The sequence below is a fragment of the Hypomesus transpacificus genome, chromosome 14, assembly GCF_021917145.1.
Source record: "Hypomesus transpacificus isolate Combined female chromosome 14, fHypTra1, whole genome shotgun sequence".
Taxonomy (NCBI): domain Eukaryota; kingdom Metazoa; phylum Chordata; class Actinopteri; order Osmeriformes; family Osmeridae; genus Hypomesus; species Hypomesus transpacificus.
In genome coordinates this window covers 7,378,123-7,400,716 of record NC_061073.1, presented here as the reverse complement: position 1 = coordinate 7,400,716, position 22,594 = coordinate 7,378,123, and the positions used below count along the sequence as shown (strand labels likewise).

Here is a 22,594-nt window from a genome sequence, read left to right as displayed (position 1 = left end):
CATAGAACAGCACACGGGCCATTTTCAACCCAACCAATGTTACATACTCTATTCGGAGACCTTAAGGAACAGTGTGAAATACCCCAAAAACCCAGTCAATTGCCCCTTTAACCTTAATTCAATCAAGATTGGTTGAGTGTGGACAGGTTTTCACTCTTGCAATAATCGTTATCTGGTTTCCCCTCAGAAAAAAATGAAGTGGTAGCACCCAATTTTAAACGTGTACAGTCAAAAACGGACGTGTACAGACGTCAAAACGTGTACAGACGTCAAAAATTCACGTGTGTACACGAACGTGATTTCAGACGTTTTGGCACAGTTGGCGTTCGATATTATCAGCACACCGTTTAACCATGTTGCTTCTGAGTCAAAGCTTGACGGACCTTCTTCTCACAGTAGCGGTTGCTAAGGTACGATTGGACGAGGGCCGTTCTAGGGAGGAGTTCGGGAACGGGAACGGTCAATTAGGAGGGGGGAGTCACACACTTATGTTTTTCTTAACAAATGTAAATACATTAAAAAAAAATAAAACATAAAGGAGAACATATATTTCTACATATTTTCTGATGTATATTGTGTGTGTGTGTGTGTGTGTGTGGGGGGGGGGGGGGGGGGCGGACGATTGGTATTTTCTCAGCCTACAATAAGGCTAAGCCTACATATTTTTTTTACACATTTTTAAACAACTAGCCTAATTTTAGAGACTGTTCTAAGTTGCACCATAGACAGAGATCGTAGAGATTGTAGCAGTGCAGAGTAAATGTTTTGCCGTGTATGGTTCCTTTCTAAATTAATCGAGAAGAGGAACGAAATTTCCGGTGGCTCTACAAGGCGCTCCAGAAAGTTCAGCACGCTGACGCTATTTAAAACCAGTCCACTTCGCCCGGAGACAGACATAAACAGAGCCGACGTAGGTTACATAGGCAACATCAGGATTCAGTCGCAAGGTAACTAAATTATGCAAATATCAAGATCCTTGGGCAGGATGTATGCTTAACTAGCACAGTACGATATCAAGCATACATTTTTATGTTAGCCTAAATGTTGCTGCCGAGTCGATGTAATAAGCTAGTCTGCTGAGTATTTCCTTAGGCTACATAGGGCTTATTCGTTCACAATGGTCTGTATTTTGGCTGACAGTTAACTTTTTTGTATTTGAATGTAAACTGTTGAATGTGTCCTAACCGTCTTTTCTTATCAGGTTTAAAAGATTCCGTCGTAAAGATGGTTCATGAAACTGGCTATTATGACCTTTTAGGTGTGAGTCCCAATGCCAGCCCAGACGAAATCAAAAAAGCATATCGAAAACTTGCGTTAAAATACCACCCAGACAAGAACCCCAATGAAGGAGAAAAGGTGTGTGGATCATTTTTGGTGTCCGTGTCTATTTTAAACTGCATACCTTCTAGACATGACAGCAACGGAATGTGCGGAACTTTCTGGAATGACATCGGAGTCAGCCTCTAGTCTTGGATAATGTTATTACATTAAAGTTCAGCATGTCAGCCTACACAGTCACATACGATAGTAGCATCTCTTACACTATATTCGTGTTTGCACAGTTACACATTTAAAATGCAACGTTAAACGTTTGACTAGCCATGCCTGACATATAAATCCAGCTAGTTAAATCCATGTATATTACATAACCTTAAATAAGTTGTTTGTGTGCTCAATGCATAGCCTACCATTGTCCAATATCTACTTTTTTATTTACTTGACTTTTTTGGTTAAAACATTTGTTTGCCTCTTGCTCTGCACAGTTCAAATTGATATCACAGGCATATGAAGTTTTATCCGATCCAAAGAAAAGGGATCTGTATGACCAAGGCGGAGAACAAGCTATCAAAGAGGGTGGAATGGGAGGGCAGTTCTCTTCACCTACAGACATTTTCAACATGTTTTTTGGAGGTGGAGGCAGGATGCAAAGAGAAGAGAGGAGAGGTTAGGAAAATGCAACATCAAAAAAAGTATATTTTGAATCAAGTTATTGATGATAGACAAAATCATTAGCTGAAAAAGTATTTGCTTTCATTTAGGTAAGAATGTTATTCATCAACTCAGTGTTACATTGGAAGAGATGTACAATGGAGCAACAAGGAAACTTGGTCTTCAAAAGAACGTGATCTGTGCTAAATGTGATGGTAAGTTTAACTTGAATCATGTTTCCCTGAAACATTTCCTTCTTTCAAATACGTCACTGCACCGCCAAGGATAATTCACTTTCCCATTGTTTATTCCACATAGGCTATGGAGGGAAGAAGGGAACGCTTGAGAAGTGTTCAAGTTGCAAGGGTAGAGGAGTGCAAATCAAGGTGCAGCAGATTGGACCAGGCATGATCCAGCAAATCCAGAGTATGTGTCCGGACTGCCAGGGTCAGGGGGAAAAGTTCAACTCAAAGGACCGCTGTAAGAACTGCAATGGGCACAAAGTGGAGCGCAAGAAGAAAATTCTTGAAGTTCACATTGACAAAGGTTAGGTTTCCCCCTTCAGACAATTACAGGGTAACTTGTGACACTGAAGCCATAGCTTCTTCATTTCCATCTATCTTAAGTGATAAGCCATTGCACAGTACTCACCGAATAAAGGAGAATTATCCACAGGAAAATATGTGGTATAATATACATATATTATAATATACATATTATACCACAAGCTGTCTCTCTAGAGACAGTCGGCTTAATCAGTGTGGAAACCCATGTTTACAGGTATGAAGGATGGCCAGAAAATAACATTCCATGGTGAAGGTGACCAAGAACCTGGATTGGAACCTGGTGATGTCATCATTGTGCTAGATCAGAAGGAACATGAGATTTTCCAGAGACAAGACGATAACCTGATCATGAAAATGGATATCAAACTAGTTGAAGCTCTCTGTGGGTTCAAGAAGACCATTTGCACCTTGGATAACAGAATGCTCATAATTACTTTGCCACCAGGTATCACAGTTGTAGTTTTGTTAAAATGTATAAATTAGGTTACATTGTCAAATGTGCCTTATGTGGAATGCAATAATTAATTATTAAATATCCACAGGTCAAGTTGTGAGGCATAAAAACGTCAAAGTTGTTCAGAATGAAGGCATGCCCATTTACAGGGACCCTTATGACAAAGGCCAACTAATCGTTCAGTTTGAGGTGAGCCTATACTTGTCTTTAGATGTGAAATATTGGCTATTCAGATGGCCATCTCATAATTGTGATTTTCTCTCAGGTGGGATTCCCACAGAAACACTGGCTTCCAGAGCACCTCATGCCTCAACTGGAAAGGCTGCTTCCTCCCAGGAACAAAGTCATGCTTACTGATGACATGGAAGAAGTAGATCTTTGTGAAATGGACTATCAGTCCCAGCAGAGGAGCTATTCCAGAGAAGCCCATGAGGAGGATGAGGATGGTCCCAGAAGGGGTGTACAGTGTCAGACACAGTGATGTCCCAGTCCCAGCAGAGGAGCTATTCCAGAGAAGCCCATGACGAGGATGGTCCCAGAAGGGGTGTACAGTGTCAGAAACAGTGAATGTAACCATTAATCAATATAATGCCAGCGATTTGCAGGGCACTCACTAGTCAGAATCCAAATATCCTGTACATGGTTTGACCCAAGCTTTATGTTAGAGGTTCCTGTCCTTGCGTTTTGCAAAAGTGATTTGTCTAGCAAAATTGTTATTTAACAAGCCATCCATTGTTGTTTTCTTGTTACTTCTGTGTATTGAAAAAGAGTTTGTGTTGTTCTTTAGTCAATCTGATTATATGAGTGAAGGACATTGCTTTTTCATTCTGATTCATTTCTAGAGGTGCTGAATGCTTTCCATGAAGGCACTTCTCAAGACAGACATGCACAATCAAGTCTTAATTGTGTATTTATGTTTTTCTCACATCCAACGTGTCAAGGCCTTAACTTTTTCCTTTGCACATTAAATGTCAATAAGTCAACATCTCAGTTTCATACTGTAAATAGTGTAGTGTACTGTAGAATACCAGACACTAGGGGAATTATACCCCACAGTTGAGAATCTTTTCAGTGTCCCACTCAAAATTTGTTTAGCTGAGTGTGTTGATACAGATGCCATTTTCTGTTGACCTACCCTCAGTTAGTCGGGCCTTGCCCCTTGTTGACTGGCACAAGACTGTAGAGCATCCCATACAAAGCACCACTGTCTGGGCATGGCTAAACACAGTAGTGATCTTGTAGCAGAAACTTAATTTGTTTAAATATAAGTATAAGATCGATATCCGTGCATAAAAATACTGAATGGATGAAAATCTTTCCAGTTCCACAACACATAAAAAAAAGTTTGACTCACTAACAACAGTATGACCTACCTGGGCACTTTACATCCATGAAGTTAGAGTTAGGCCACTGGACAAGACGCTTTTCCTTATGCTGCCTTCTCTCTTGGTCAAGAGAAGGATGGAGAAGGTCTATGGCCAACTAGAATGAAATTATGACAAAGATGCATGCCATTTAAAAATAAATGATTCAAAAGACGAAAATCACATTTGGCAGAATGACAGCTCAATATGTTTTACCTGTCAACGTAGGTAAGACAAATAACGGCGTCTGAATAAAAACAATGTGTCTGAATAAGTAGGAAATATCCTGGCCATGAACAAGCTTTATTAGCTATAGAGGGTTTTCACGGACGTCACATTCTGGGCAGTGACCCGGACGCGCGGCCATCTTGGAGGCACTCGATGTAAACAACTCAACGGAGTACAACGAAAATAACGTAAATTCAACACTCTTTGGTACAACTGTCGATATGTTGAGAAAATTGGATTTATTGGCGGTGCAGATCCCTACCAGTTAGTTCCATCTACTTGAATCCGTGACGACCCGGTGATTCTGCCTTCAGTTGGATATCTCGATATTGTCAACTACCTGGTTTTCTCGCCGAACCCATACACATGCAGTAGTTTGATATGAATTATATTATGTCAACGTCAGCTTTACAGTAAAATAAGCGCACAGTAAAAGCAGTAGGCCTAATTGTTTTTACTATTTACTATAAAAAATATTATCACCACAATAGAAAATTAGTTTTGAGCCGCTGAAATAAACATTTCACAATACCTGACAAGAAATGTGCCGAACAAATCCGTATGTTGTCCAGATTTTTCCCTCGTAGATCTTGGTTGAGCTTTGCCAACCACAAGCGCCTCCTTTCCTCTGACAATCTCTGGCATTCCTTTCCCTGGTTTTTAATAACTTTTGGATGTCGATAATATACCAAATGTTTTTCACGATCTGTCCTATTTGTACAACCTGAAACACGGCAATAATTCACAATTTTCCTTGACGACGTTCGGGATATAGCCTACTTCAGTGCCAGTGCTTTGTTGTGATGTGGAGTGCCTCCAAGATGGCGACTTCCGGTCTGATGACGCGTCGGTGAAAACCCTGTATTTGCAAAAACTGTCTGAAAACTGCCATGCTTGTCTAGTTAATGGCTGTTCTGGTAAATCTAGACTAGATATATACATGTGGGCTTTGTTGGACAGTATTTTGCTTCAGTTTTACATGTAGGCCACTTGTTGATCGTACGTCCACTTACAGAAAATTGTACTCCGATCCATAAAATAGCCAATTGCCTTATATGCATTCAACACGTGCACTCCAAACCTTCTAAAAACGTTTGGCTATTTAAACTACAGTTTGCTTACAGACGGTTTTCGGTCTGCGCAAACTTTAAATCGTAGCCTATGCATGAATGTCAGAAATAGTAGAAAATAAACATCGTCTACAACTACATGGCCCAGTCTGCAACTGATGTCTACGTCACTGCCTAACTCCTCCCCAGACAGCTGGTGAAGTGAAGCGGATTGCTAGATCTACGCGTTATATTCTCAGTAGTTAGATATTATCGTTATCTATTACGCAGCAGAGTGTTTAAATGGCGAAAACACACGATTGTCTGTTCAAGCTCTGGCTATTTGGAGATAGTGGAGTAGGCAAGACATGTCTTCTATTGAGATTCAGCGAAGACACTTTCAATACCACCATCATATCAACAATAGGTGAGTGGGTTACCCGGCACTCACTGGCATGTGGTGGCCCATCTCAGATGGCGTGTGGTGGCCCATCACTTAATTAAGAACTGTTAAATTCTTCAATATCCAATGACAGAAGATAACCAGCTTGGGGTCATGCTCTTACTTTAAGCTCTTTTTATTTCAAACATAACTCAAGCAATGTACATTCCATTGCCATAATGTAATTGCAGGTATAGACTTCAAAATCAGAACAATAGAGTTAAACGGAAAGAGAGTCTAGCTACAAATATGGTAGGTGACTGCATGCCTACTATACATAAGGTAACTCATTGGGGCAACTGACATTCCAGACTATTATTAAACTAACACTGTGACAAGTGACCAATAATTTACATAATGTACAGAATCTCATGAACTTCAAAGAAGGTCTGACACAGTTTAGACTTTGCATATTCTTTACAGGGATACTGCAGGACAGGAGAGGTTTCAAACTATAACCACAGCATACTATAGGGGAGCTATGGTAGGACCTGCACTTCACGGCTCATACTACCTATCTTTTACAATCTATAACTCAAAATATATGGGATATATATGTATATATTTTTTATTGATAGGATCTACAGTTATATACAGACATGTTAAAAATAAAAAGAGAACAATACATCACCAGCAGTGTTTCATCCTTTCAGGTCATAATGTTGGTCTATGACATCACCAACGAGAAGTCCTTTGAAAATATAAAGAACTGGATCGTAATATTGAAGAGGTTGGTTGTGTGAATGTAAATTGTAACAATGTAATGTGCCCTTTAATTGAAGTAGCCTAGGTTGATTCGAGCATCATGAATTGCAGTTAATTAAGATGTAATAGGCTATATTTCAATCAGTAGAGACATTGATGAGTAAAGTGATGTTTATTACAAATTATAAATGTACTACAAGTGTTTGGAGATTAGACCCCATGGGAAATAAATGATCGAAGGGCGTCTACCCCGCATCCGAAGAGAAATCCCCCACGCAGTCCAGACACTGGTAGTGTTGGCGGTAGCCGACGACCCTGGGAGCCGGAACGTTATCACCGGGCGGCGACGGGGAGGTGGAGGGTCGCGCACTTTGGTGGCATGGACAAACTAAACAGGGAGAAACACGTATTTAAAGGCATGGCATCATTTGATAGGCCGGCAGGCTGGGAAAGTTCTGTTGATAGAAAAGAGCGACCAATTGATTGCCTACTGAAACCCAGATGACAGGCCGACATGAGAAGAGGGAAAGAAGAGCGTTCATAGCGGAGGGAGTGAATAGTGGAACATATCGTGTGAGCCCGAGTGCAGGGTTCGGTCTTGCCTGACTGAACTTGCGCTAAGCTTCATATTAGTTTTTTTTAAATGGGTCATTGATTGCAGAACTGAATTTACCTTGTCACGGTTGAAGAAACAACAGTTCAGGGGGTAAAATGGACATACAGTGAACCCCAAAGTCTATTGACACCTCTTTCCTATGCAAATCTCACAATAAAAAAATGTAGCTGTAAACAGTAGGTTTTGAAAAAGCCACTGCACCTTTTTTAGCTCTTGTCTGGACCTTTGTAATGGCCCTAAATTTGCGTAGTGGTATGCCCTTAAAATAACGTTTTTCAAGGATATCGAAAATGGACTACGGTCGTAAATGCAGTGTTCAAGTTCAAGTCTTTTATTTGTCAGGTGCACAGAACAACACAAGGTTAGACTGGGCACTGACATTTTAAGACAAGACAACGCAAGCACCTGGCATAACATAACATATAAGTACACGGAACAAATTTACATCTATGCTGAGCTTAGATAAGTGAAACTTCCTAAATATACAGATATCAATAAATAAACAACTATACTAACCCTAACACTAAAACTTCCTAAATTACAGATAACAATAAATAGTACGCTATACTAACCCTAATGCACAAAAAACCTGTTTCAACCCTATAACCTATTCTAACCTAAGTGGAGTACAGTGCAATTGTGCAAATATGCAGATCAGTGACTAAGTCAATGACCAAACAGGAGCCTGGTGGCGAGGTACAGTGAGGTACAGTAGTGCAATGTTACTGAAAGAGCAACCAGTAGCTGAAAGTGACAGTGTATAAGTGACTAGTGTGCAGTAAAACAATGTCCATATCAGTGTCCATTGAGAAGCCTGATGACCCTTGGGTAGAAACTGTTGTCCAGTCTGCGTGTGCGCGACCGGATGCTGCGGTAACGCATGCCAGAAGGCAACGGGGTAAAGAGACTGAAGGATGGGTGGGAACAGTCTCTTAGAATCCTGCTGGCTTTCCTTAGGCAACGTGTTTGGTAGGTGTCCTGTAGGGCTGGGAGGTGGTTAGTCCCAGGTCCACAAGCTTGGAGACCAGTCTGGAGGGGATAATGATGTTGAATGCAGAGCTGTAGTCAATGAACAGCATCCTCACATATGTATTCCTCTTGTCCAGGTGGGAGAGAGCGGTGTGCATAGTCAGAGCGATGGCATCGTCTGTAGACCTGTTGGACCGGTATGCAAACTGCATAGGGTCCAGTGTGGGGGGCAGCAAGGAGCAGATTAATGATTCGACTAGCTGCTCGAAGCACTTCATGATGACAGAGGTCAGTGCTATTGGGCGATAGTCGTTCAGACATGTGACCTTGGTGTTCTTGGGCACAGGGATGATGGTGGTCCTCTTGAAGCAGGTGGGGAGTACAGACAGGTTAAGGGAGAGGTTGAAGATGTCACTGAAGACCCCTGCCAGCTGGTCAGCACAGCCCCTAAGGGCCCTACCTGATATGCCGTCTGGGCCAGGTGCCTTGCGAGGGTTCATCTTCTTAAAGCATAGCCTCACCTCGGCTACAGTTAGTGTAGGCACACCACTGGCTTGGCCTTCAGGTAGCTCCACTGCAAGGGGGTCACTGTCCCTCTCAAAGCGAGCGTAGAAGGAGTTCAGCTCGCCTGGCAGTAGGACAGAGGACTGGGTCTCATTGTAGCCTCTCCCTTCGTAGTCTGTAATGGCTTTAAGTCCACTCCACATGCGCCTGGGATCAGAGCCATAGTAGCTGGACTCCACCTTGGTCCTGTAAGCCCTTTTCGCTGCTTGGCCTTCAGAAGGTAGTATCTGGCCTTCCTGTACTCATCAGGGTCCCCAGAATTAAAGGCGACTAGGTTTAGAGGTGGTGCGGGCTCTCAGCTTGGCCCGGACCGCGGCATCAACCCAGGGTTTCTGATTTGGGAAACACCGGACAACCTTCTTGGGGACAACGTCATCAATGCAGTTCTGGATGTAGCTGGAGACAGTGTCTGAGTATTCGTTAATGTCCCCATCTGCTGCGTCCCGGAACATCAGCCAGTCAGTGGTGTCAAAGCAGTCCTGGAGGGTTGCCACACACTCGTCACTCCATAGGTGAACTGACCTCTCAACCGGTCTGACCTGTTTGAGCTTTTGTTTCATATGCGGGGAGGAGAAGAATGGAGGTGTGATCAGCCTTCCCAAAAGCAGGGCGGGGTAGGGGTTTGTAACTGCCCTAGAATGTTGTATAACAATGGTCAAGGATCTGGTCTCCACGTGTGAAGAAGTCAATATGCTGATAGTACTTGGGCAGGACTTTCTTCATCTTAGCTCTGTTGACAACAACAATGAAGACTGCCTCTGGGTGCATATTTTCCAGACCATTGATAATCCCATACAGTTCATCCAAAGCAGCGGCCTTGTCTACCTGGGGGGGATGTAGACTGCACTCATGACGACCGCAGTGAATTCCCAAGGTAGATAGAAGGGTCTGATTTTTACAGTTAGTAGCTCAAGGACCGGAGAGCAGTGAGATGCTAATACCGCTACATCCGTAGCTCAGAGAGAGTTAACCATAACACATACCCCTCTGCCCCTGCACTTCCCTGAATCAGCTGTTCTGTCCTGGCGGTATATGGTGAATCCCAACGGGGTAACCGCTGCGTCGGAGATCTCCGAAGACAGCCAGGTCTCGACGAACGCCAGTACACAGCAGTTCCTGATGTCCCATTGGTATTTGACACAAGCGTTAAGTTAATCAATTTTGTTGTCGATGGACTGAACGTTAGCTAGTAAGATGGTTGGAAGAGCAGGTTTGAAGCACCGTTTCCGAGTCCGAACAAGGACTCCAGCACGCCAGCCACGTTTCTTCTTTCTCCGTCTTGCGGGTAAACAGAGCGGCGAAACAACTAAGGGCCAGCTGCAGTCCGAGCTCGCACTCCGAAAAGTGGAATTCAAGTTCGTAAAATAATCCTTGCCAAGTGACAACTTAATGTCCAGAAGTGTCTGCCGGTCGTACTGAATAAACGACAATATAACATTGACAAAACAAGTAACGAACACTAAAATAACAAACAAAAAGCTGGGTTTTTGCGGAGCTCTTGTCGACGCGGCCATCTCTTAGGCGCACCGGAACCAGCCTGTACAGGGAATGCTGACACTTTTCAGTCTTCCCAAGGAACCAAACACTCGACGGGCTGTGATGTTTCCCTTACAAAAAAGAAGTATACTTCAAGTTTATTTTGTAAGTATACTTAGAATAAAAAGTAGACTATTATCATGTTACTTAAAGTATACTAGCAGTGTACTTATTTCTATACTATTTTTGTACTAAGTAAACTGAATTGGCCCACTTTTTAGGTCATTTAGTACACTTTAAAGTACACTCATGGTGTATTTTAAGGTTTACTTTTTAATACTGCAAAGTAGCCTGTGTAGTGCACTTTCAGTTCATCAAGTATACTTCCTAAAATACTTCAAAGTATACTGTGGAATACTCTAAAGTAACCTGTGTAGTGCACTTTCAGTTCATAAAGTATACTTCCTAAAGTACTTAAAAGTATACCTTGGAACACTAAAGTAACCTGTGTAGTGCACTTTCAGTTCATGAAGTACACTTCCTAAAAAGCCTCAGAGTATACTTTGCAATACTTTCAAGTGCACTTTCAATTAATGTAAGTACCTCAAGAGTAAATATAATTTTATTATGACTTATTAATAAATAAAAATGTTTAGGGGCCCCTCAGACACCTCAGGTCATGCGTCACATGGCGAGAACGGGGCCCTCATAAAGTCACACTGCAGATTCTGAAAGAAGCTACTTACTGATTAGGCATCAATGTTCTATGAATCCAGCTGTTCTCATGAAACGTAACAGTCATTTAACTCATGGTTACAATGGTAAACCAGCACAACAATGACAATTACCACGCAACAAAACACTACATTCTAAGCAGACACATTTAAAAAACGAAATTCATGAATTTACATTTGTATTTCGCACAAACGGCAAACTTATCAGCAATTTTTTACACTATTTACCGCCTTGCATCATGGGAATTGACTAGCCAATGAGCCACACTATCTTCATTATTTCACGTCGTTATTTCGTTCTTAAGTCAGTTTGACAGTATAACCTTCAAATTCTAAAGTAGCTTTTTCGTTTTTTTTCCATTAATACTCCAATAGATAATTATTAGCATAAGAGTATAGGGCTTCAGAATGTTTTGGCAGTAATTAAGGTTACAGCTTCAGTAACAAAAAAAAATCAATGTAAAATGCATAATAGATTTTCATAGACATGAATCATTAAAATTAGATGGATCTAAAAAATTTAACCTGTAATGTACTTTAAAATTATTTTGACTGCTTTTGCTGTATAATAATAGAAAACGTACATCTTACTCCAGAAGAAATGTATACCATTTTCTGTTTCTAAGCATACTTCTTGAAAGTATATCAAAAGTGAACTATTTTTAAAACATACTTAAAAGTATATTGAAAGTGAACTATTTTCTAAGTATACTTCTTAAAAGTACATTAAAAGTGAACAATTTTCCAGGCATACTTAAAAGTATATTAAAAGTGAACTATTTTCTAAGTATACTTCTTAAAAGTATATTAAAAGTGAACTATTTTCCAAGCATACTTCTTAAAAGTATATCAAAAGTTAACTAAAAGTGTACTATCCATATTTTAGTATACTTATAGTATACTTTAATATACTTCTTTTTTAAGGGTTAGGGTTGTTTATGAGAAGATCCCTGTGCAGTTCAATTACACTTTTGCTCGAACCATTTCACAGAGGAGGACAGTTTTGAAAACCTGGGACAATGTAAAGCAGGATTTGCTATAAAGCTGTTGCTGAAAAGAGGTGCTATTGCGACCTTATATTCATCACAGCCACAAGCTCTAGTATGATGTTGTCGCTAACAGTTATTAGCAATGTTAATGTATCCTGCCTGTATCTAGTAGGCCTATCGGTAGAATGTGGCTTGAAATGTATATCTTTCACAATAGCCGTAGGTTACCTGTCTGAGGGCAGCGATACTGATCCCAGCTGAACTGCTGCACCGCTGCTAGACCCCCGTGTCGGGGTCGTCAGTGGCGGACATCGTGGGCTGGATACTAGTTGATGGTCTTTTCTGGGATTGTTAAATGTGCCTAAAAACGCCTAAACAGCATGCCCAAAGTAAATTGAAAGCTGTTCTTGAACCATTTGGAGTGGGCCTACATGCATGTAAATGGTCTCTTTTGAAAGCTGACACTCTGAAGTTATTTCCCCTGTTGTCAGGACCCCTGTCAGTCCTACTGGTGTTCAGTAATAGAAGCTTGAACACAAGGAAAGGGAAAGTTTCTAATTCCGCCTGGATTTTGTTCTGAAAACAGAGGCCTGAAGAGGCCTAGAGATGGAAGGTATTAGCTGGAAGACAGAATTGGACCACAGGTTGAAGCCTTACCTAATTCAAATCAAAAGTCAAACATAATACCACAATATATTCATATTTGTCACATGTTTTTATAAGAGTACATCCAGGCGTTTTCTAAAAGGGCCTTTTGGAGACTCCAGAATGACCCTTGTAACCAAGGTCAAATTCTTAGGATAAAAAGGTTTTAATTGTTATCTCTAATGAAAGGTTGTACTTAGAATTATCATATATAATAGCTAATTCCCACATTAGTATTACTGAAACACAAAAACTGAAGCATGAACACATTGGGGTGCTTTATCTGATTCCCAGGATTGGCGCACAAAGAACACTGATTCTGTCAACCATATTGCGCAATCGACTTTTATTTTGAAGGCTCCACCAAAACATAACAAATGGGGTATCGCCATTAGCTGGCGCTAAGCTACAAGGCTAACAAGCTTATATCAGAGCCAGTCGAAGGCATATTGAGATATTGGTTTAGAAAGAGTGTGTGTGTGTGTGTGTGTGTGGGGGGGGGGGGGCAGGACGCACAGACCTAGTTGGCTTTAAAAGGCTGTCAACGGGGCATGGAAGCTCCTATTGGGTGAAACAAGATGTCAATCGGAAGGGCAGAGTGTAGCGGCCATTTTAAGACTATCCCCGCGTTTGTACCATAGAGTTAATATAACTAGAGGAAGCTACTTTTGTCTTTCAAGATGGCGTCCCCATTAATTTCTATGAAAATTGCTCAGTGGCGCGGTGAGGCAAGCGAAAGCGCGAGACTGGACGCGGCCATCTTTCCACTTCCGTGTCTTCCGGTCTAGCTTTAAACAGTGGCTCTTTTTTTCCCTAGCTCCGAGACCTCGTGCACGCTTGCAACTAGCTGTACACGTCATACTTTGCGACAACCAGTCGCAAGCATAGATTTATATGGTTACGAGCGTGTGAAGTAAGGCATTGCAGTTGCAGAATCTATGGGCAGAATGGGTTACAAGTCCGATAAGAATCAGACACATGATGCAAAACGGAAATGTATTCTGTCACTGTATAGTATTCCTTTCACCAGTTTTCTTTTTTTGAAATAGCCTAGGCTATAGGGCTAAATATAGGGCTATTCTAGATGGAACTCATCACATATGTTGCTTTTTTTCTTCGTGATATGAGTATGATTTCCAACGCATTGTATCGGATGAAATCCGATTTCCGCCTGAATTGCTCCTCCCAAGCCACCCACCACCCAGGTTTCTGACTCCATGCACCCCTCCACCCTCCAGGATTCCGCCCTCTCCATCCACCCCTCAAGCCTCCAGCACACCAAAGAGAAGACGGGCGGCGCAAGACCAGAGTGTCATTGAGGCAATGGCAAGGGTCGAGGAGCGCAGGGCCCAAATGTAAAGGGACTTTGCGCCTGTGGAACCTTCACCACCACCACCACCGTGTGAAAACACTTATTTTGGCAATAGTGTAGGTGTCTTGGCAAAGACACTGCACAAAGACACGGCAAGCGAGATAAAACTTAATTACAGATTTACACCCTGCTGTATCACAACCAGGCTAACCATCCGCGCATTGTAAATACGTACCACCATCTATAAATAGTTTTTATATTACATTACTTATATATATATACAGTGTCAACATTTCTTATTTTGCACCTTGTTTTTATTACCTTTTTGCACGTGTTTATATTTCTTATTTCGATATTTCTTGTACTTATTTTCACTTAGATGTTTTATTACTTATTTTGCACTGTTTGTACTTTACTTTACTTGCTTTATTGCGTATTTTGTTTATTATTGTTTGAATATACACTTATATGTTATTGTTGTTTGAATATATCTTTGTTTTAAATAAAACACTTAATTTTTTTTTTGCCTGGCAAAATCAGAAATCAGCAACAATGAATTTCTCACACCTATAGGACTTGTCTAGGCCCAGGGCCATATGGATGCAAATACCTGTGGCAGTAGACAAAAGACAGCCATCAGTTGATAATAGTTCTAACACACACAAGACAGGAACATGTCTGATGACTCTCTACATGGACAAAAGGCCAGGAGCCAACAGATATGTGGGATTATGGTCTGTTGTATAAAAATTCATCTGAATGTAACAGGGAAGATCATTAGGTTGTTAGCAGGTCATCAGGTGGGAAAGAATATGCTGTTTGAGACTGCACATGTCTAGGCCCAGGGCCATATGGATGCAAATACCTGTGGCAGTAGACAAAAGACAGCCATCAGTTGATAATAGTTCTAACACACACAAGACAGGAACATGTCTGATGACTCTCTACATGGACAAAAGGCCAGGAGCCAACAGATATGTGGGATTATGGTCTGATGTATGAAATTCATCTGAATGTAACAGGGAAGATCATTAGGTCAAGTGCCACAGGGCCACTCCCTCTGGAGTCAAAGAATTGCACCACATCATTTCTCACACCTATTTGCACCTTTGCACTTTGTAAATAGCACTCTAGTACTATACAAGAGAATGGTTGGACCAAGGCACTCTTCTTTTCAAGAAAAAGCTTTAATGTAGATGCTTGTTCATATTAGAACTCTATGCCAACCATGTTCTAATTTCCTTTTTTTCTTTAAATCCTTCTAATTTCTATGGTCTGATGTATGAAATAGACACTATGGTGCTTCTTTGCACTTTGTAAATATCACTCTAGTATTGTTTGAATGGTTTGTGTTGTGCACCTTGTTTGTAGGCAAAGTAAGGATAAAATAACACCAAAGGTCTTGAGACAGTTGAGTTTTTTTAATTTAGAATATTTACAAAAAGCCAGCGTATCAGGTTATGGGAAGTGTGCCACGCGACACCATGCGGTTCTGCCATGCAACCTCTCCTGCAGGTGTCAGAAAGAACTCCATAAAGTCATTCCTGACAGCCGCAGCAGCTCTGTTGGCACGGCCCCTTGATATCTGTGGTGTCTGTGTCAGATTGGCATCGCCAGCCACCACTCCTCGCCACTCACCAGGCTGTACCGTCCCTCCCACCAAGTCTGTATCCATGTAACTGGGCGGTATGTACCGGCTCTCGGGGGGAGTCACATCATCTGTGTAGGCCAGGTAGTTGTGGAGAACTACGCAGGCCTTCACCACATCCCCAGCCTTGTCAGGCATGAACTCCATTGCCCTGCCAAGAATCCTCCAGCGTGCCGCCATGATGCCAAAGGCATTTCCAATTACCTTCCTGGCTCTGGAGAGGCGGTAATTGAAAATGGAGAACCTCTTGGAGAGAAAGTTTATTGTGAGCTAGTTTATGCTCTACTCCAGCGAATTCAGAAACGTGAGTTTGTTGTCTGTGCACTGACTGCCACAGTTTAGTGACCTAGAGTAGTACATTGTAGTTTTGACTGTACATACAGTTTGTATGGATCTTTTTGTTTCCAATTATATCAGTCTTTTTGTTTATCATTTTTCACATTGGATCATACACTTAGTGGTGGAGAAATGAATTCACAAAACCAGAGCCTTGTCTATATCGTATCGTCTCGTCACATGATCAAATAGGACTTGCCATTGGACAACAACATACATATTACCCAGCAATCATCATTGCTAATCACAAAAATACCAAAGAAAATAAGAACGTATTCATTTCATGGAATCGTTTTTTAATAGTTTCTATAGTGTATATAAAATAAGCATATCATTTTGTTATAAAGTGCTACTATTTTCCCCACAAATAATACCTACCATGATAGAGATAAGTTTGCTCTTTCAGGTGGTTATATCGCATTAGACACAGTTTTTAATATAATAATATGGGGCTGCACCTGCTGCACTCATTAGGTGCGTTCGACATGGACTGCGGCTGCATGAAATGACCGGCGAGAGTAGCCGCTTGCAGTCGGGGAGGAGTTGAAAACGGCTCTGTGAGGTTGGACATTCCAGCTTCTCGTGGTTTGCTGCGTTGATGTCAGTCATGGCCAATCAAGCGCTGTTTGCTTACTTTACTTTATTTATAATTTAACTTAGTCTTTCCGTTAGTGAAGAGGCTGACTAAAACCCTTTCTATAACACATTTTTAATTCAATTAAACTTTTTTGAGCGTTGGCGAAACTGAAGGTGTCCGAATATTCCAAAACACGCGTCAAAGTTGTCGTGTGTGAGTCTGGCCAATCATGAAATTGCTGTGTCGTCACTTGAACCCGTGCAGTTGCTCTTGAGAAAATGCGCTCGGCTACACAGCCGGCAGTTCTCGAATCGATCTCACGGTGCTTTGATGGCGACGTCACAGTGACGTGTCCTCGGCGCCGTCTCAAGTCGGACAAAAAGTCTAACCAGAATGCACTTTTTCAAGTCAGTCGCCTACAGCCGGCTGCGGCGCCGCATGAAGTCGGGTCATGTCGAACGCACCTATTGTCTGACTAGTGACAGCTGGTATGAGGGTCACACGTGTGATGAGAGGTGGGAGATAAACAACAACGATTTCTAACTTACAAAGACGCAACAAAGCAACGTGTTTTCGACAAAAAAACGCTTCTCCACCTACTGTTCTGGCGGTGAATTGTTTTCAGCACCCCAAGCCTTCGGAGAACCATAAAGGCAACAGAAATGCTAATTAATCCATCTTATCCGGCGGCCCGCCCATCCGTAACGGAGTCGGAGTACCATACTGGCACCTTAACTCCAGCTTACATAGTTTACACACTACTTTAGCTGTAGGCTCAACAAGTTTACCATCAACTGACCAACATCCGAAATATTTCCAGACATCACTCTTTAGATTTTTGGGGGGTTACAATCACTTTCTTTGTTGTGGTCAAGCTGGGTTCTGCACTTTCTGCCATCTTCCACGCAAGTCAACTGTCAGCAGTGACGCTGAGGCGCGCGCCCACCCACAAAGCAGACAGACGCGCTGCGTTTCTTTTCTTTTTTTTTTTACATTGGAATATTAATTTTCACATTCGAAATTCGTTTTCTAACCACTGTTTGAATATATATTCGAATTTAGAAATATTTGTTGACAGCCCTACCACTCACGGATCTTATAGAAAATGTTAGATTGCTCTTCATTTTAAGATTGCAGTAAGTGCAATGCATCTTCTCTTGACATTGTTGCATTATTACTTTCAATAGTGCAAGCAGTTTGAGGTTTTCCTGTGAGATCAGGGATGTTTTCATCAGCATCATGTTCATCCATTATCATCTCATCTCTTAGTTCAAGACACTCGAGACGTTCTTTTTCTGTCTCAGGACATATCAGAGCCCATGCATCATCCAGTTCACCAATTTCTGTCATCAGTTGTTGAGCTTCATGTATTTTCTCACTTTCCTTTTCAAAAATGGCTTTATTGGCCTTAACAATTGATTCTACAGTTTGTAAGTCTCCACCACATGTTACAGCTCCGTGCTTGTAGAAATCCTCAAATGACTGAAAGGGATGTGGTTTCAATTGACAGTCCTGAAAGTATGGCAAGAAAAGTTGTAAGAGGGAGTGAAAGTATTTCTCAGGATCTTTTTGGGGTGAAAACCGTGGATATCTGACCACAGCAGGTTTTGTTCGTGTCCTCCGTTTTACAAATCCAAAATTGTTTCTCAATTGAATTATTCCACTTTCTTTTGCTCCTTTTGTTGTAGGGATCTCTGACTTGCACAATACTCTGTATTCTGAACAAAAGCTTGCTAGACATACGTCTTCAAATGCATCTGTACATGGCCTGTTCTTATATCTGTCCACGAGACTTATCATCCACAAATGTGTGTCTTCATCAGATTCATATTGAGCTTTCTTTTTGAGAACATTCAAAGGCAAACTCATTTTAATTGGATTTAGTCCAACAGGAATAAACTGTACCTTTCAAGAGCATTCCTTCAAGTGCATGTTTGTTAACCGAATCACAGCCTCTTGTGCACAGATTTCTCTGTTGTGTAGATAAACACTACCGAGCTGTTTCATTGCCTCTTTAGCATCAGCATCTATGTTACCATTATAGCTCTCCTTCTGAGCTCGTTCAAGCAACAGTCCCATTTCTCTCTCTGCCTTTGTAACATAACTTACAATGTAAACAACACAGCTGAAGGCATCAGTCACAAACTGAATATCCATGTTTGCATTCCATGCGCGCAACAAGTGAGGATTATATTGGTTGAGCCAAACGTCATTTGGATTCCTTTTAAGAACAATGGTTGTTTTTTTGCAACATGCCTTGTATGCAAATTCAAATAAACTCTGAGTTATTCCAATAGAAGAGAATAGGTCATCCGTTGAATTGAAACTGATGTCACCATTTAAAATGGTTTGTTTGACCTTTTCCAAAATTTGCTTTGCAAGTTCATTGGCGCCTTCATCTTTCGATTCTTCTTTATCTACTGATCTGGTTATAAATGTTTGAGAAGAAACCGTACATGGGAAATTGAATCTGCATACAGTTTTCTTCTTTCTGCATGTCTTTGAATGTCTTGTACTGTGCTTTTGTAAACCATCAACAATGTCATTAAGTTCTTCATAATTTTGAGACGGTTTTCCACATGTTATGTAACGATCAATGAATTCAGTAACTTCTTCATCTGTCTTTACCAATCTGAGGAGCATCCTCTACCCAAAAGAGACAATGAACATACGGACATACAACATAGATATAAGACCCTCGCTGTTGAAATTCAACACGATAGAAGTAATCTTTTATTTTACCAATAGGTTCTGCTGGAGACATGATTACACCCTTCAGAAAGCAATGCCATCTGTGGTCGAACATTCTTGCTGCTGTAACAGGGTTTTGCTGCAAAAGTTTACATTTGTCTGACCGGTCAAGGTCTTCAACGTTAATTTGCTTCTCTTCATGTCTGATAATTGAATTAAGCATTTCTGGCCATCTTAAGTCAGCAGATGAAAAGCTACAGAAAAATGTTGGTATAGACAACTGTCGTATCATGGCAAAAATATCTTTCTGAGCACATTGCCAAAATGGTGGTGTGCCACAAATAGGTTTTAAGAACTTATAACCAGTGTTGGGGGTAACGAGTTACCAAGTAACGGATTACAGTAACGATATTACTATTATAGGTAACGAAGTAAAGTAACGCATTACACTCAAAATATTGGTAACTACACTACATTACTAGACCTCAGGAACGCGCTTTCCTGCGTTACCCAAGCCATTTTTGCCGGTCCGAAAAGTTATCTTTTAGTGGCGCTTGCATGCTTGCCTGTGTGCTTGCTTGTCTGGGCACCGTTGCCACAGAGACCGATTTGAGTGATTTGAATGACGTAGGTGCTGGTGCGTAGACATTAGGCGCGATCGACATGGGCTGACTTCATGCACCGCCGCAGCCGGCTGCCTTGAATTTGAGAATGCCATAGGCTGCTTCAAGTCAGCCGGGCTGCAGGCGGCTTTCGTAGCAGGCAGGCTTTCGTAGCACTCCGCAAGTAGTCCGGTAACTTTTCAACCCCAGCGTACTCCGTTGCTTAGCGACGTCAGCTGATTTGATGCCTAAAGAATGTTAAGTTTATGAAGTTCAACGTCTTTGGCGAACAATTTCTCTGCTGATCAACACTACGAATGGTAACAAATAAATTGTAAAAAGACACGCTGTGCTAAGTAATTTTGTTGGCAAGTAGCCGTGTAATAAGCGGGATAATGTATAAACGCCGTTGTCATCATTGGGAAAATAAGTCCCTTCAGAGCGAAACAACACCCCTAACTTTGTTGCTCGAAAGAACAAAAATATTACAGTAAAATGCACTTCATGTCCAGGCGAGAAGTGTCTTTCAACTGCTGTCAACTCAATGAGATTTTAAAGTGAGGCATATTTCTTTGGTCAGATAGTGTGGACAGGCTTAATATTCGTTCAAGTGAATGGCTGAGTTTTATATGCCATTTTGTTTTACATGTTTACAATTACAATACACTATGTGGAAAGGATAAGAGATGCCCTTTATTGAAAATTGAAAAATAAAGTGATGAAAGGGCCATGATGTTTGTCCATGTATCTTCGCGGTAAATTTGGACATTTGCTTAAAAAAATTGAAAGTAAAGTAACTAGTGGTGAAGTTACTTTTCAAATGCAGTAACTAGTAAGGTAATCTAGTTACAATTTTCAGAAGTAACTAGTAACTTGTAACTACCCCAACACTGCTTATAACCCTCATCAAAGTTCAGCAAGTTTCTTAAAGATGTTAGGTCTGTTAACATGTGTCATGTTTCAGGTACTCTTGTTATCTGATCCTTTTCTCAGTGTTATTGAAACATTAGACACAATTTGAAAAAGTTCTGATAAATACTGAGAATAAAATATAAAATCTGTACTTTTGGCAAATCGTCCTTCGGCATTAAGTATCCTAGCATTTAAATATCGAGACAGTGTTATTTTTTCATCATCATGAATCAGAATCAGAAGGGTTTTTATTCCCCATGAATGTTTGCACAAACAGGGAATTTACTTTGGTAGGGAGGTGCATACATTAAACATATAGGAATATTGGAACTTAAATATGTGGACTAACTATACAAAAGGAGCAAAGTCTAGCTAATACTAAGGGGGGTCTAGCTAATACTAAGGGGAATAAAAAATAAAATATATAAGTAGCCCCTAATTAACAATCTAACCTAAAAAAAAAAGTCGGACCTCCGGTTGGATACAAAACTGTGAAACACTTTGCTTCATTTGTTTTGTCCATCTCACAGGACTGTTACCTTCAGCAGGAGCAAAAGACATTATGCTATCAAAATGCTGATCCAGCACTTCAGATGCAATGTCAACAGGCTGTAATGATGTGTCTGAAAAGAGCCACCTTGGTCTTTGATGTACGTCAAATCCTCTGTTTCTTGCACTTCATCCTCATCTGTTTCATTCTGCTTTGTCGAATCATGCTCATGCACGGCATCTGAATCATCTCCTGTGTCATCTGTTTGATTCAGAGGGTTTTCCCATTTTTCATTAAATTCCACATCATTGTACCACTTACTAAACTTAAGCAGGTACATAAGAGCATTTCTAACATGGTCTGTTTTAACATATTGGTACTCATAATGACTCTTGTATGTGAGTTTTCTTTTCAGTTTGATTTTCATCATCTTGTTATCACACTCATTTCTTGGAAGAAGGTTTGTAACATTATTGGTATGTACTGGTACACGTACAACAGGTCCATGGCAACCATTTTGTTTCCCGCGAGGCAGGCAGAGCAGTTTCATGAAAGGAATGTGTCGAGCAATAAGATGATTCTCTAGAGAGTTTAGACATTTTAGCTCATGATGTATAGGATCTAAGTGTAGGTTGTTTAGGACAGCTTCTCCTGGCATTTTGCCTGCAAGCATTTTCCAATGACATGTATAACAAACCCACAGTGTTGATTTTGGACAGTTAGTTCTACACTGGTTGACACAAGTGTGCAAATAGGATAATGTAATGCACTGTTCAGCCAAATGAAAAGGACCATCACCTTTCTTCAGATAACAATCTTTTTTACATTCTATGACTTGCTTTCTGAACTGAAGCCGATGACACACAGCACAAACATACTCAGGGCCAACATTGGTTTGATGATGGAAAACATTAATTGCACAATCAATCCGGTGCTTTCGTTTTTTCCTTTCTACATACGTTTGACATGCTAAGCGTTTTACATCTGCTTGAAATATTTCATCTTCATGGTATTTCCTTTTTGTGGCAACAATTATGACATCATCTGTTATTAATTCTTGTGTTCCAGTACATGAATTGTTCTGGTGTTTATTGTGGCACATCCTGGCTTCTTCAAAACACATTGAAGTATGATTTCCATGCTCTAGCTTAGATCCATTAATTACTGCATGAACTTTATCGCCACAGGCTTGTCGTTTACCTTGAAACAGTGGATTACACTCGTCACTTAACCTTTGTTTACATTGTTGCCCGACCTGGTTGGCTGCCAAAACACAGTTTAGGGTAGTTGCTTTAG

The 22,594-nt window shown here is 40.9% G+C and overlaps 2 protein-coding genes and 1 pseudogene across 3 annotated transcripts; 2 read left to right on the top strand and 1 right to left on the bottom strand.

The window, feature by feature from the left end:
• The first annotated feature begins 695 nt into the window (after positions 1-695).
• dnaja (DnaJ heat shock protein family (Hsp40) member A) lies at positions 696-4,150 on the top strand. 2 transcript variants are annotated; one of them, XM_047034851.1, is made up of 8 exons: positions 696-947; positions 1,259-1,356; positions 1,764-1,944; positions 2,040-2,144; positions 2,248-2,475; positions 2,710-2,940; positions 3,038-3,138; positions 3,215-4,150. In XM_047034851.1, exons 1-8 carry the CDS (start codon positions 761-763, stop codon positions 3,428-3,430), a joined length of 1,347 nt encoding a protein of 448 aa, XP_046890807.1. In that variant the 5' UTR covers positions 696-760; the 3' UTR covers positions 3,431-4,150. The 2 variants fall into 2 exon arrangements, with proteins under 2 accessions (XP_046890807.1, XP_046890806.1); XM_047034850.1 differs by having other exon boundaries at positions 704-947; positions 1,202-1,356; positions 3,215-4,149.
• Positions 4,151-5,637: 1,487 nt separating this feature from the next.
• Positions 5,638-14,368, top strand: LOC124476819 (ras-related protein Rab-8B-like). The gene is given in 5 exon segments (XM_047034201.1): positions 5,638-6,017; positions 6,224-6,284; positions 6,456-6,516; positions 6,686-6,762; positions 13,969-14,368. Coding segments are annotated over 5 exon segments (444 nt in total). The 5' UTR covers positions 5,638-5,893; the 3' UTR covers positions 14,090-14,368.
• A 3,315-nt stretch (positions 14,369-17,683) lies between these two features.
• LOC124476370 lies at positions 17,684-21,814 on the bottom strand (annotated as a pseudogene).
• Positions 21,815-22,594: the final 780 nt, after the last annotated feature.